The sequence below is a fragment of the Panulirus ornatus genome, chromosome 9 (genome assembly GCF_036320965.1).
Source record: "Panulirus ornatus isolate Po-2019 chromosome 9, ASM3632096v1, whole genome shotgun sequence".
Lineage (NCBI taxonomy): Eukaryota > Metazoa > Arthropoda > Malacostraca > Decapoda > Palinuridae > Panulirus > Panulirus ornatus.
In genome coordinates, this window is record NC_092232.1 from 54,696,769 (window position 1) to 54,711,679 (window position 14,911).

At 44.5% G+C, this 14,911-nt stretch overlaps 1 protein-coding gene across 1 annotated transcript in view; it reads right to left on the reverse strand.

Annotated features, from left to right (window-relative positions):
• The window catches only part of LOC139750431 (probable peptidoglycan muropeptide transporter SLC46), a 33,826-nt gene extending 29,775 nt beyond the window's left edge, over nt 1-4,051 (reverse strand). The window contains exon 1 of the mRNA XM_071665231.1: nt 2,730-4,051. Coding sequence (XP_071521332.1) covers nt 2,730-3,717 — 988 coding nt within the window. The 5' untranslated portion in view covers nt 3,718-4,051. The remainder of the gene's footprint in view (nt 1-2,729) is intronic.
• Nucleotides 4,052-14,911: the final 10,860 nt, after the last annotated feature.

The window sequence follows — 14,911 nt, forward strand, 5'->3', positions numbered from 1 at the left end:
TTTACGTTATTGTGACGATTTATGAATTATAATCGTCAACTTAACGTGTCATGACCAACCCACCATGTGTTGTTCTAAGTATGAAGTTTGATGCTTGCACACATGCGTATACATACATCATTTATATATTTTTTTTTTTTTTTTTTTTTTTATACTTTGTCGCTGTCTCCCGCGTCTGCGAGGTAGCGCAAGGAAACAGACGAAAGAAATGGCCCAACCCCCCCCCCCCCCCATACACATGTACATACACATGTCCACACACGTGTATACATACCTACACAGCTTTCCATGGTCCACCCCAGACGCCTCACATGCCTTGATTCACTCCACTGACAGCACGTCAACCCCTGTATACCACATCGCTCCAATTCACTCTATTCCTTGCCCTCCTTACACCCTCCTGCATGTTCAGGCCCCGATCACACAAAATCTTTTTCACTCCATCTTTCCACCTCCAATTTGGTCTCCCTCTTCTCCTCGTTCCCTCCACCTCCGACACATATATCCTCTTGGTCAATCTTTCCTCACTCATTCTCTCCATGTGCCCAAACCATTTCAAAACACCCTCTTCTGCTCTCTCAACCACGCTCTTTTTATTTCCACACATCTCTCTTACCCTTACGTTACTTACTCGATCAAACCACCTCACACCACACATTGTCCTCAAACATCTCATTTCCAGCACATCCATCCTCCTGCGCACAACTCTATCCATAGCCCACGCCTCGCAACCATACAACATTGTTGGAACCACTATTCCTTCAAACATACCCATTTTTGCTTTCCGAGATAATGTTCTCGACTTCCACACATTTTTCAAGGCTCCCAAAATTTTCGCCCCCTCCCCCACCCTATGATCCACTTCCGCTTCCATGGTTCCATCCGCTGACAGATCCACTCCCAGATATCTAAAACACTTCACTTCCTCCAGTTTTTCTCCATTCAAACTTACCTCCCAATTGACTTGACCCTCAACCCTACTGTACCTAATAACCTTGCTCTTATTCACATTTACTCTTAACTTTCTTCTTCCACACACTTTACCAAACTCAGTCACCATTTATATATATATATATATATATATATATATATATATATATATATATATATATATATATATATATATATATATATATATATATGAGAAGAATTGTATATCTAGACTTACTTGTGGATGGTCAGCAAATAATCCTTATTGAGAAACCGAAAATTTCTGCAGGAGGGAATTCATGGGTCGTCCCGCCACTCGCCTCACGTATGGGAAATGTCATCAAAATCCTATTATGCAAATTGTATGCGAAAAGTTCACCACGACTGCAGGTGGCTGAAAAATTTTACGCGGACTTGTAAGGTGAAAAGAGAGGGAGAGGGAGAGAGAGAGAAAGAGAGAGAGAGAGAGAGAGAGAGAGAGAGAGAGAGAGAGAGGCCCCCTGACTACCACTCCGTAGACACAAGCAGAGCGACTGAGCCTCGCTGGCGCGGGGCAGGTGGAGAGAGGGACTTCTTACCCTGGTCGCCGCCGACCTGCCTCCTACAATGGTGGGGCGTTACCCTCCCCTCTCATGCTCGTGCCTCCCAACACCTTACTCTTCTGTGTGTGTGTGTGTGTGTGTGTGTGTGTGTGTGTGTGGTTATGCTGGTGTAAAAGTTTGTTATCTACGCCCACATACACATACACACACACACACACACACACACACACACACACACGAGTTCACGGAGTGCAATGTACACTTTCAAAGCCGTCGGTCTTTCACGAATATTTGCAACATTCCCTAAACTCCTCTCTCTCTCTCTCTCTCTCTCTCTCTCTCTCTCTCTCTCTCTCTCTCTCTCTCTCTCTCTCTCTCTCTCCCGTACAATGATCCCTGAGGACCCGGTCCACTGCTTAGAGTAATAGGCGTTTCTTCCCCATCACCCCCCACTTTCTTCCCCTCCTGTACCCTCCTCCTCCCCCACCTCCCCACCTCGAGGTCAACCAGTGTGGCGTAGCCAAGACTCCGGCAACGTTTCTGTCTCCCCTTCTGTTTATCTTTCTGTTCAAGTACCCCCTTCTGTTTACCTCTGTTTCTGCTTCCCCTTTTGTTTACCTTTCTCTACTCCCTCCTTTCTCTCTCTCTCTCTCTCTCTCTCTCTCTCTCTCTCTCTCTCTCTCTCTCTCTCTCTCTCTCTCTTCTGTGGAGATCGCGTGGAGACCCGTCACAATCTGTTCACACACACACACACACACACACACACACACACATCGGAAAATCGAAAAAATCTACAAGACTATAGGGATAAGAGGCGGGGCCCCCGAAAGTGTAAAGCACCCTCCACATACGCACAAACAGGTAAGAAGAAACAAGTAATAACATATACATCCATATATATATATATATATATATATATATATATATATATATATATATATATATATATATATATATATATATATATATATATATATTCTTACATACGCTCATACTTTATGGATATATACACATCATGCATACACTCACAGCTCACATTCATAAGCACACACACAGGTTTACACACACACACACACACATTCGAACGCACTCAGTCACACATAGTTATGATTTACGCCAAGTATTTCTCATATGTCTCTTTCCTCAGTTACACTGCCTGAGAGCAAGTGGATATTTGTTACCATCACATTTGCTCTTACACATCTGGGAATTGGGGAAGAGTAGCAACTAAGTGGTCACACACAGTATGGCACCCACCTCGACCTATCCTACGCAGGAGGTTGCAGAAGATGAGCAGCAGAATGTATATCCTGACGTTGCCTTCCCTCCTCTTAAGCGTACACCTGAAGCTGTCGATGAACCTCCTTGGGTTGAAGAAGTCGCCGATCATCTTGCGGAAGGTGATGTTCTTAGCGCGCTTGAGGACAGACTTGGTCTGCATCAGCTCCTTCCTCTTCTTTTCGTTCTCGATGCCGTACACCTTGGCGACACTCTCCCGTAGCCTCAGGGACTGCTTCGGAGGCAGGATCTTCTCCAGTTTGGCCACATTGGCGAACGGTCCATGGCTCTCTGGCAGGAGGAAGGCGATGTAGAAGAGAGAGACCGTGTACATGGATAAAGACGTGCCGAACAGAACCTGGTACCCGCCAGCTTTGTATATATAGGTGCCCATCAGTACCCCAATAGGTCCGCCGAGGAACCAGATACTGTTGGCGAGGCCTACGCGCGAGGTCCTGGTCTCCTCCGAAGTCACGTCGCCGATGTAAGAGTTGGCAGCCGTAAGGAAGGACACGGTACCGCCGCCCAGGGAGTCGAGCAGAGCCACAAAGAGGAGATACTCGACGGGCCACGTCGTGACCATGGATGACACCAGGTAGCCCAGGGCGTAGAGGAAATGGCCCGCCGTCGAGATGCCTAAGGGCACCTTCCTGCCGTACTTGTCGCTCCAGGCGCCCATGAACAGGATGAAGAAGAGCGGGATGACAGCGGTGATGATGCCGTTGTACATAGCGAACACGCTCACCTCTTTGGTCATCGAGTCTTTGACGTCTTTGTATTGGGAGAGATTCGCACACACCTCCTGCGTCTGGTTGAGATTAACTTGGCACACTTTATCCATCTGGAGGTTCTCCACCAGCACCACCATGTTGGAGTAGGCCAGACCGTCCAGCAACATGATGGGCTCTACGGAGATGGTAGCCAGCGCGGCCACCATCTTCTGCCAGGGTGTCTGTGTTGCGGCCATGACGGAGGAGGTTCGCCCCTCGGCTCGGCCCTCTCCAAACAACTGTCAACAGCAACCCACACTCATACACACGCTCGTTTTATATACTTGCCAACGACTGTGCGCACAGCCCACTATGCATCCTCCCACCTCATCCCCTTAAAAAACTATTCTTTCAATCGGATCTTAAAAAAGTAGAGCTAGAATCCTGGAAAGTAGTGGTCCAGCCAGCGTCAGCAAACCTCCGCCACGGTAAAGTCCCCTCAATCCTTGCTGCCTCTCTTTGGCTCCGGCCTGGATGGTCCCCGCCTATAGCTCCTCTCCCGGACTCTGCTGAAGCCCGATTGTTATGGGGCACAAGAACCACAGCCTGGCACACTCCTTCCTACCTGGGGAAGAGGAGGAGGAGGAGCCAACACTCTGACGTCATTGGTGAGGGTCGCCCGCTTATGGATAAAGGTCATACGACGTATTGAGTAACAACGTTCGAGATTTGGAGCTACGCTCGTTGATGACAGGAGTTAGGATCAAGCAACCTGTGTTTCCTGTTGTATGTATACGAAGTAGGGAGTAATGCGACGAGGATGGGTACAGGACAATGTCAACCAGTGAGGTGGGTCGCGACCTCATACATCCGGCTCGCTCAGGGGGTTTATGAGGAGGGAATTAGGGACGTGTCCCCAACTTAAAAGAACAAACTTACCTACTTCCCAAGGTTCAATGTGTCAAGTGACTGGCATAAAAAGGCACCGGATGTCTAAGATTGTTATGGATGTCTAAGGCAAACGGTGGTCTCCATACGATCTGTGCAACGCTGCAGTCATCACATACACGCACATATACCGCAGTCGGGGTAAGGATTCACCATAACAAAATATACCTGGAAAAGCGAGACGCATGACTCTTTCTCGTTCATCAGAACAAAAAGCGATCGTTTACGGTCAAGTTAAGGTATTCTGTGTTCTTCCTGCTGCCCATCCCAGCCCAGGGAGAGGGACGCCAGCGGGCGTGACGCAGTCTCATGACGTAACATCGTGACGAAAAAAGGAACCCATCCTAAAATGCTCAAGAACTACATGAATACTTTAAAGAACTACCTGAGTACTTTGATATCTATCTATCTATAATCAAATCATATCAACCCACAAGATCGTTGAATTCTGTTCAACCATCTAAATAAGGACAGATCAAGGGAGCACTTATGTCGCTAGTTGATGTGGAAATACTAGAATCTTTCCAGGACTAATTCAAGGTTTGAAGAATCTGTACAGCAACTGGAAAGTAACGGTTGTGTTGCTCCTGGCGGCCGCCTGCATGGCGTGGCGCCACTGGTACTTACGAAAGGACCACTTTGGTAACGAGATCAACTGGTAACCGTGAAAACAGACGTCCGGGCTGGCATAAGAGCTTGCAACATAAACGTTGCAGATGATAGGGAAGAGGGAAATGGGACGCAGAAAACGGAAGGAAGAGGAAATAAGACGTGGGACAAGGAAGAGAAAGGGAAATAAGACGGAACATGGAGGAGACAGGGAAATAACATATGAGACACAGGAACTATATAAGGGGCACAGGAGCATAGGGAACACAGAAACATATGGAACACAGGAACATAAGGAGCAGAGGAACATAAGGAACACAGGAACATAGGGAACACAGGAACATAAGGAGCAGAGGAACATAAGGAACACAGGAACATAGGGAACACAGGAACAAATTAGTCAATATCATTGGAATGATGGCGTCAACATGAACGACTTAAGAAATAAGTTATGAACGCATTCACGGGCCGCCTAGGGTCGAGCGCATAGGTTCGAATCTTGGTTGCAGCAATTGGTCCACAGTCAACCTAGCTCTTCATCCACCTCTAGGGATTGGTCGATAAATTGGGTACTTGGTTTATATATATATATATATATATATATATATATATATATATATATATATATATATATATATATATATATATATATATAATCTATTTCTTATTTTATTTTGCTTTGTCTCCCGCGTGAGCGAGGTAGTGCAAGGAAACAGACGAAAGAAATGGCCCAACCCACCCACATACACATGTATATACATACACGTCCACACACGCAATTACACACACCTATACACCTCAACGCATACACACACATACACACACAGACACATACATATATACACATGTACATATACATATATATAGCGTTATTGGCGTGGGCCTCAGCTATCCGTGCCGTCTCAGCTAACAAAAAAGGAATAACGAATAACTGTGTTGTTCTTGTACGCTCAGACGCAGAACAATATCTCGTTACAAAAAAAAAAAAAAAGGCAAACTAATGCAGACCAGAATATACAAGAAGACAAATACCTTTATGGAAATATAATGATAACCAAAAACTCACAGGATTTAACACTATGAAAACCCTTCCAGATATTTCCAGACAGACAGTCATCACACATTTGAGGCGATCCAATACAGCGAAGGTACAGGTCATCGTGTGTGGAAGAGTCTACTGTGGTCACAGCCGGAGGACTGGAAGACCCGGTGACTTCAACATACGAAACGAAATTGAACTAACTTAAGAATATTCATATCTTCCTACTGAGTCATGAGTTTAGCCACGAGCTGGAAATAAAAGTCATCTAAGGTTCGTATCATATGTGTATTCGAGAAATGAAAGTATGAAAGAGATTCAGTCTGTCTGATAAAAGTTATTCGAAATTTAGTAAAAAGAAAATCTGATCATGTGACGATTCTGCTGCACTGTAAAAGTAATACGAATGTTTATTTCTCGTTTTAGGAGAAACTCTGTAGAATAATAAGATGGAATGATATAGCGAAGTCGAGGACCTTCTCGCCCTAAAGTAGCCTACAAAACCTTCCTCCGGCGGGGAGCGTAGTCTCGAAGCTACAAGAAGGAGCTTTAGATAACCTTAATATCACGTACTGATCATCAGTGAGGCTAATTCAAGACGGTTTTGGAAGTCTCTCTCGCCACGTAGTTATCTGGACCCCTAGCCAGCGCCGGCAACATGTTCTCCCTCCACATCATCTCTTATCATCACGTTCACTGCTGAAGTAAGAGGACACCACACGAATCGCCACAACACATATGATAAACCTAGAGTCACTTCACTCTCGACAAACGCATGTTCACGACACCACTCAAGGCCCACTGGCCTTGGAACTGGCCCTTAAGGGTAAGGTCAATGTCTTGGTGAAGGCTCAGTATAAGACTTATGTTTAAACTAATCCTCACATATAAGAAACACGAACAAAATATATATATTTCTCCCAGTCAGTAAGTCATCACGCCTGAGGTTCTCCCATCCGTCGGCCATGGAATTATGACGGAGTTCGAAGAGGCAGAAGATAACACTGTGAACTGGACGAGGCCAGCGAAGTCGAGAGCGACCGAAGGATGGGCACCCACCGTGTCACACCGGCTCCTCTTACGCCATTGTTTTGAAAGGATTTTCTTCAAGAAAACCCGCAGGACAGAAATATCACCGAGTCATTCATCAAGATTTGAAACCAGGATACGTTAGCAAGCATTGGAAATCCCTCTTCAAGTTGGACAGATGAGTAAAACGAGAGAAATAGAGAGATAGAGAAAATACCTGACTCGCGACCTACGAGAATCCACGACAAGAGTCTGCCGGGATGGTGGGCTAGGCTAGCAGGCGCCGCTCACCGCGTTTCGGTTTTTTAATCCCACTATTGATAGTCTCAAGCCGCTACGCTCCTCCCATATAACTATCGATCCGAGGTTGATCAGGGCTTGACATAAGGAGAGCGAGGACTTGAAGGCGGCGACATGTGGTGCGAATTCTTAACGCCATTAGAGACAGAATTCGTTAAAGCGAAGCCGAGGATATAAGTGTGTAGCGAAGAAGATATCGGCTTAGGGGAGACTGTCTTTAGGTGTCTATGAACAGATCAAAAATATCAGAGGAGAGATAAAGGGAAGGTGCTCGAAAGTGTCTCTTTGTAAATGAAAGGGAAACACGAAAATGTGCACTTTTGTGGAGGTGAATCTCATAATTCGTTTGTTTAAGGATGTATGAGAGGGTGGGTTCATGAGCGTAGGACCATGTTGGGAGACGATCACAGACACAAATCTTCCAGTCAGAAACCTTATAGAATAGAGACACTGCACGGAAGTCTATGTTAAATGCAGTAGAAACAAAAATCCTTTCTAATCGAAACGATATACGAAATACCAGGAGTTGTCTGGTGAAGGAATACCTTATGATCAAACACTGATAAACTGCACGAGAGAGACGCGAGACAATGTATACAAGCACTTAGATGAACGGCTAGTGTTACTGACGAGAACAAGAACATTCAGAGGATATGAGTAGTGTATGGGGGGAGGAGGGACGAGAAGCAAGAGAGAGGAGTAAAGGGAAACCGCGGACGAAGTTGATATGGAAGTGTGGATCAGAACTGCGCTTGTCTATATTCAGTTCATTCCTACTCACCCCTCACTGTCCTCGGCTTATGGCATTCAGTCCATTCCTGAGTGAAGGAGTATAGAGGAACAGGACCCTGGGATCACTTCTGTTTACGAATGATTTGGCCAAAACCGCCGAAATAAAACAGCGAAAAAAGGAAATCCAGAGAGAAAAAAAAGAGAGAATTATTGGACTATGAAAAACGGATAGAAAATAGACAATGAGTTTCATATAGGGATGAAGAAAGAGAAAAAATAAAAGAAAATTGTTTTTATGTTCAGCAGTGATTCAGGAAGGAGCGACAGACGAGGATAAAGGTGAAGGAAAAGGTGAAGGTGAGACAAAGAGAAAAAAATAAGACATTTCTCAGTTCGTTTATGAAAATAAGACGTCATTCAAACCTGCAGACAATAGGTCGATGTACAGAATAGCAAAACCCGTTTTGTGGTGTAGGAAAGATGGCGAGAGAGAGAGAGAGAGAGAGAGAGAGAGAGAGAGAGAGAGAGAGAGAGAGAGAGAGAGAGGAGAATTCTAATACCAGAAACCCAGCCAAAGATGACTGGAGAGTAGAGAAGATAGAGAAAAAAGGACTGGAATGTTGCTGGAACACATATTGAAAACGAAATAAGCAGAGTACATCTGATGGACGACAGCGTTACTCAACGTCACACTTCTCGTATAATATCTGAACAGCAGACTACAGAATCCCTATCATGTAAAGTTAGATCGACTCTGCTACAGGAAATAAAAAGGAGACAATAACCCTCATGAGAAGAAAGGAGTCTTCAACATTTCTGGGAACGGTATGTAATCAAATAGCATTCTGACGGGACGTAATAAATTACCATAGACTTGAATCCCTTGACACGGCTTCTGATGCTTCTGCTACTACCTGGGAATATAGAGACTCACTTGTCTTTATGGATTCAGAATGCAATCAATACAAAATCCATATACATAAAAAGACAGCCCTCATCCAACTGTAAAAATCGACCGCTAACTGACATGGCTTATGTGGACGCATAGATGTAGCCACAAATGCACCCAACCACAAGTGGGAATATATATATATATATATATATATATATATATATATATATATGATAACACGCACCAGGAAAACTGACCACCATCAACAACCATCAAAGTATTCTGGAAGTCTCCGCGTCCCGTTGGCTGAGTCGCAAGACCAGACTCGCCGGGCTAGTGAGGCTGGCAGGGCCTCCTCCTACTGAAGGATAGTCACTGGGATGTTAACAACCTAGAAATGATACCTTGCTACATGGGGCGCAACCCCCCCCCCCCTTATGGAGGATCATCTGGATAACCCAGAATCACGTTAGTACACTCAAAAGAAATCAATATATTGTCGACAAGTGAACTGGTGTATAGGACCTTTTTTTTTTTTTTATCGTCTGTGGACTAACTGACTTAATGAGTATGTGTATTAAGACTTTTCTCTCCTCGCCTGAAAAGAGGCTCATATAATTCTATATCTAATGTCAAATGATTATCAGCCAAGCCTCGCATCTGTTTCTCCCATGCAATGAAGGCAGAACTCCTGTTTACAGTAGTTAAGCTGAACTCCTGTTTACATTAGGTAAGATTTGCATAGCTCCTGTTTATTGTGCGACAAGGTAATCTAAATTCTTCAAAATAAACAAACTAAATTATTCACACTAGCCAAGGTAATCCGAACTCCTCTTTACAGTGTACAAAGTAAACTCGACATTTGTTTTTCAATGCACAAGGCAAGCTGAACCCTCCTTCCCCCACTTCTTTTTTTTTTTTACGATCCACAGGGTTAAGCTGAGCCCCTGTTTAAGGCCAGTTGATTCATCCCACATCACTAGCGGCAGGCGGGTCGCCGCCTAGCTGCAGTATGTCATGGAAACGCCCAAGACAAACAGAAGCGATGGTCCGCATCGCCTCAGTGACTCGTACAGTTTGTGTTGTCTCGTGTGTAGGTTAAAGGCAGGACATTTCTCGCCAGTCAGCAACTCAGCTTCTGTCTTAGATTACCTTTACCCCTAAACCGAGAGGTTGACTTATAAACGTTCATAAGAGACGGAGAAGGCTCCCTTAGACCCTGCCCCCAGTCTTACAACGCTTCACGTACCTTTTTATAAAAGTTGCTTGAGCCCAGAGTTCTTTGTGTCCCCCTGCCTTGATTTTTTCTCCCCTGCTCTTTGTCCTGGTTTCACCTCCAGCTTATTGAAATTTGCAGTAAGGTAACGGAGGAAGGAGGTCTTGGAGGTGTAGGAATGCATTTAATCGTAACGCTAACCAGACGTCCTCATTGAGATTTCTTTGTTTCCCTAACTAGGATCTAATCATTCATTGAAATTAAACACATTTCTTCATAAGAAAAATCCTGTCATCTATATTAACAAGGAATTACCGCTTTCTCTTTCTTTATTTTATTCTTTCTAAAGAAAAAAAATATCCAAAGGTTCGATTTAATTTCAATGTTGCGAATAATCGTTTTTTTTTTCTTAATGAGTCGTCAATATCATGCATCCCAGGCCAGGCGACACACCCTAGAGAACGTGTCCTAAAAACTAGCACAGTCCAGTTATATTTTGGGAGCTCTCTGGCGGTACTAATATTAGCTCTGGATACTGACCTTCTCCCTCCCCGAGACCACAGTTGACAATGACGTGACATCACGTCCTAGTTTGATTCCAGGGAAGAAGGATGTGACTGAGTTCTGGTCATACGAACGTTGACGGTACATAGTTTTTTTCTTTTTTCTCCATAGGAGCAGGATGTGGGCGAGTCTGTGGACAAACGGACGCCCCGAGCTAGACTAGGAACGACCAACACCAGTCTTCCCCACTTTGAATTACCGTACATAAACATCTCTTTATAGAAACACCAATTTCCTTCGCATGTGACTAATAATTACGTTACTTAATCAAAGATGAAGTCTTTAACGTATGCATCGTCTCAAACTGAATGTTGATACTTGGATTAAATTTTCGCTTTTCATAGATTATTATCTTGAAGACATCATAAGAATAAAATAAACAGCCTCTACATTGAAAAGAATCATACGAACACTTATTCATAATCACTGATATAAAAATACATCAGTTAGAAATCCTTAAACCCTGACAAAATATGGCGTACTTCCTCACCATCGGAATGTTGGGTAAAATGTTTTTCTGTGGACACCAACCACACCAGATCGTCTACTCGTAAAGTCAAAGTCATGTACCTCGATCGACAGTGGGAGCTGGTGTGAAGGTCGACCAACTTTTTCTTTCGTTCAGGTAACCCATTAAGACACGAGAATATCTTGTCATTTAGAACAGTTTACGATGATGAAACGCTAAATGCAGTTGAGGGTTGGAGGCCTTGTCGTGGTTCTGCCGAAATACAGTGACATTTGTTTCCTCGGCTAGGCTGCGGACGGCAACGGTTGTGAGAGCGGATCCCCATTGCTAGTTCTATACTCCGCAAAAACCAGGTAAATGTACGAACAGTCCCACTAACCAAACAATGGGTTGCATCACGTATCTCTACAACTTGAAGAAAAAGTATGAAAAACTACGAAGCGAAAAAGGGATAATAAAATACAAATATTTATGACAGTTTTCATTGAAGACGACTGCGGGTGTGTTGTGGCCAGATGGTTGTGTGAGGGAGGTTGTGGCAAGGTAGAGGCCAGATGATTGTGTGCGGGAGGTTGTACACGGCCGTGGTGAGATCTTAAAGAGGTTCATCATAAAGCCTTAAAAAACAAGACTCTCAGTTCATTAAACATTAAAAGTTCTCATGATAAAGGCCTTAAATCCAACAGGAAACGATACTTAAGTTTCCATATAGAAGTATCTAACTTCACCGATCATGAGCCGCTAAGATTTTCATATATAAAAGAAAAATCAAGGTTTACGTGGAGTAAGATATTGAACCACTGTGGACCCGAGAGGAACACACAACACTACTAGCGACGCGAGGCGGCCCAGCAACACTGGTGCTATCATGGACACGGATATGCAACACTGGTGGTATTACGAACACGGACCATCACTAACACGTGGCATAACGAACGTGGACCATCACCAACACTGGTGGCATCACGTACGCGGACCATCATCAACACTGGTGGCATCATGAACACGAACCATCACCAACACTGGTGGCATCACGTACGCGGACCATCACCAACATTAGTACTGCTGCGGACAAGAGCCAGGACGGCAACACTGGCCACACATACAGACAACACACCCCAGGAGCAGCAACACAAAGTAACAAGGTAGAAAAAAAAAAAAAGCCAGAGGGGAAGAGGGAGGAGGAGGAGGGGGGGGAGGGGTTGGAGGAGGACAAAGCGAGCGTGACTGGTGCCTGATGAACATCGTGGGTGCGCGAGCACAATGGGAAGATGGGAGGCGTGTGGCCTCGTCTCTCCCCCCCAACAGGTCACGCCCCGTGACGTCTCCCTCCAAGTGTGGATATCTCCACCTCCTTTGGCGATGAATTTGGCGAGGGGAGGAGACACACGGTGTGGTACATCATTACCGCAATGCTTAACGTCTCCCTTCATAGTGCACTATCGGCTGGTGTGAGTAATCACGTCACGTATGGATATATTCCCTCATATCTATAGCGATCGTCAGGTCATCTTGCCACCACTGCTCATGGTCGGGAATTCAGATGAACTGCCGTGTATTTCAGCCAGGGAGGTAGGTTATAGTACCTGGATAGTGATGAATTACAGTGAGAGGTTAGAGGACGTAACTTTGCCTATTAAAGAAGAGAGAAGCGTAATGAGTGACTAGTTCACAAGCTACAAGGTTCTAAACCACTTGTATGACACGATAGTGAACAGATCTTCGAATGATGTGCAGGTAAACAACGAGAGGTCAAGCACGAAATTTACAAAGACATGAAAACTTATTCTCATGGTATCAGATGTGAGGGTGACTGGAATGAGGTAATGCATGAAACTGTGAATGATGACAGGATACAGAAGTTTAAGAAGTTGTATGATGGTAGAGAAGGTTCAGGAGATGGTGGGTCCCACAAGTGTAGCTCACCTTAACCGTTATGTGTATATAAGTAATTGTTTATAGATATTTAAAAGAACCGCTTAGAGTGTTCTGTCTGTGGCGCCATGATCGAAGGACCGTTAGCAAAAGCACTTTCACAATGATACAATCGACCACACTCCAACACAGTTAGATAGCACTATAGTACTACAGCGGCACCACAATACTACACTCAAATTCTACTGGAGTCAGTGTGTGACTTTGGATGCGGCCATAGAACTATAAGCCATAAAAAGTAATAGTTTTGAAGTACTTTGGTTCAGACAGGAGTGAGAGACATCTAGTTACCATGGTTGAGGACGCATCTGAACCTACACACTAAACGCCAGTGAGGGAGCGTCTCTATAAAAATAAAAATTCCACTACGAACGCGATAAAATTAACCTCGTCAAAACATTGACAGATTAATTTCCCCAACTACTGATAAAAACAACAAATATACATCTAAGGACATTTCGGTCATTGAATTCTTTCCAATACCGTCTGGTCAAATCACAAAGTTTTCTTTCTTCATTATTTTTCTTTATATTTGAAGGTTCCTGTCACTGAGAAGCATCAATAATTTCGTCGAAGGATTTCCTATTTACCTGCCTCTTATTACTGTTTGGCCAAAACAATGTGACATCTTGACTGACAAAAAAAAAAAATCAAATCATAATACTCACTATACCACGACAGGTTCATCATCAAATTACATTTTCACATTTTTCTGTCTTCTGTATGACAGATCTGCAGCCTACGTGTGATACATGTTGCAGTAAAATACAGTACAGTTCGGGTGAGACAAGGCTAAAATCTATGAAATACGATGGTACTACAGAAAAGCTTCTGTAATAATAAAGTTGTGACACCTGAAGCTCTGTGCTGATGATGGAACAGCTAAAAACATTCAATTTTCTAAGTACGACGCGACTAAGTGAATGACCGTTTTCATTTGCAATGAAGAACTTGTTTGTGAACGTGTTTGTAGGTGTTTGTGTGTATGTTTATGTCTGAGGTTCAAGTGTGGAGTTTTTTTGTGGATGTGCTTGTGTGGGTCTTTGCACGGCGTTTGTTGGCAGGTTTAGACCGTATTCATAGGCCGTTTTCTGAGTGTGTGTTGCTGTTTGAGGTATTTCTGAGAGTGATTCTGAGTATTTATGAGGCCGTTTGTAAAGAGAAATTGTTTGCGTTTGTGGCCGTACTTCCGAGAATGATGATCGGTGTGTGTGTGTGTGTGTGTGTGTTTCCGGGTATGCCACTTGATTTTATAGGTGTATGTTTAGTAATGTTTGTGGGCATAGCTATGCAAGTGTTCCTTGGTATGTGTGTGTGCGTGTGTGTGTGTGTGTGTGTGTGTGTGTGTGTGTTGCTGCCGTCTTGAGCTGGAGACACGGTGGTGTTTCTGGTCCGAGATTAAGGTCCCAGGGTTCACGACCAGGTGTAGGAGGCCAAGGACCCCCGAGGCCTCAGGGTCCTCCACCATCACTACCGAGGTCAGACGGTTTAGGGCCGCTCACCAGCTGGTGGGGGTCAACACTTTCTGTGGGTGGTGGGGGTCATCACCTTCTGTGGGTGGTGGGTGTCAGCACCTTTTGTGGGTGGTAAGGGTCATCACCTTCTGTGGGTGGTGGGGGTCATCACCTTCTGTGGGTGGTGGGGGTCAACACCTTCTGTGGGTGGTGGGGGTCATCACCTTCTGTGGGTGGTGGGGGTCATCACCTTCTGTGGGTGGT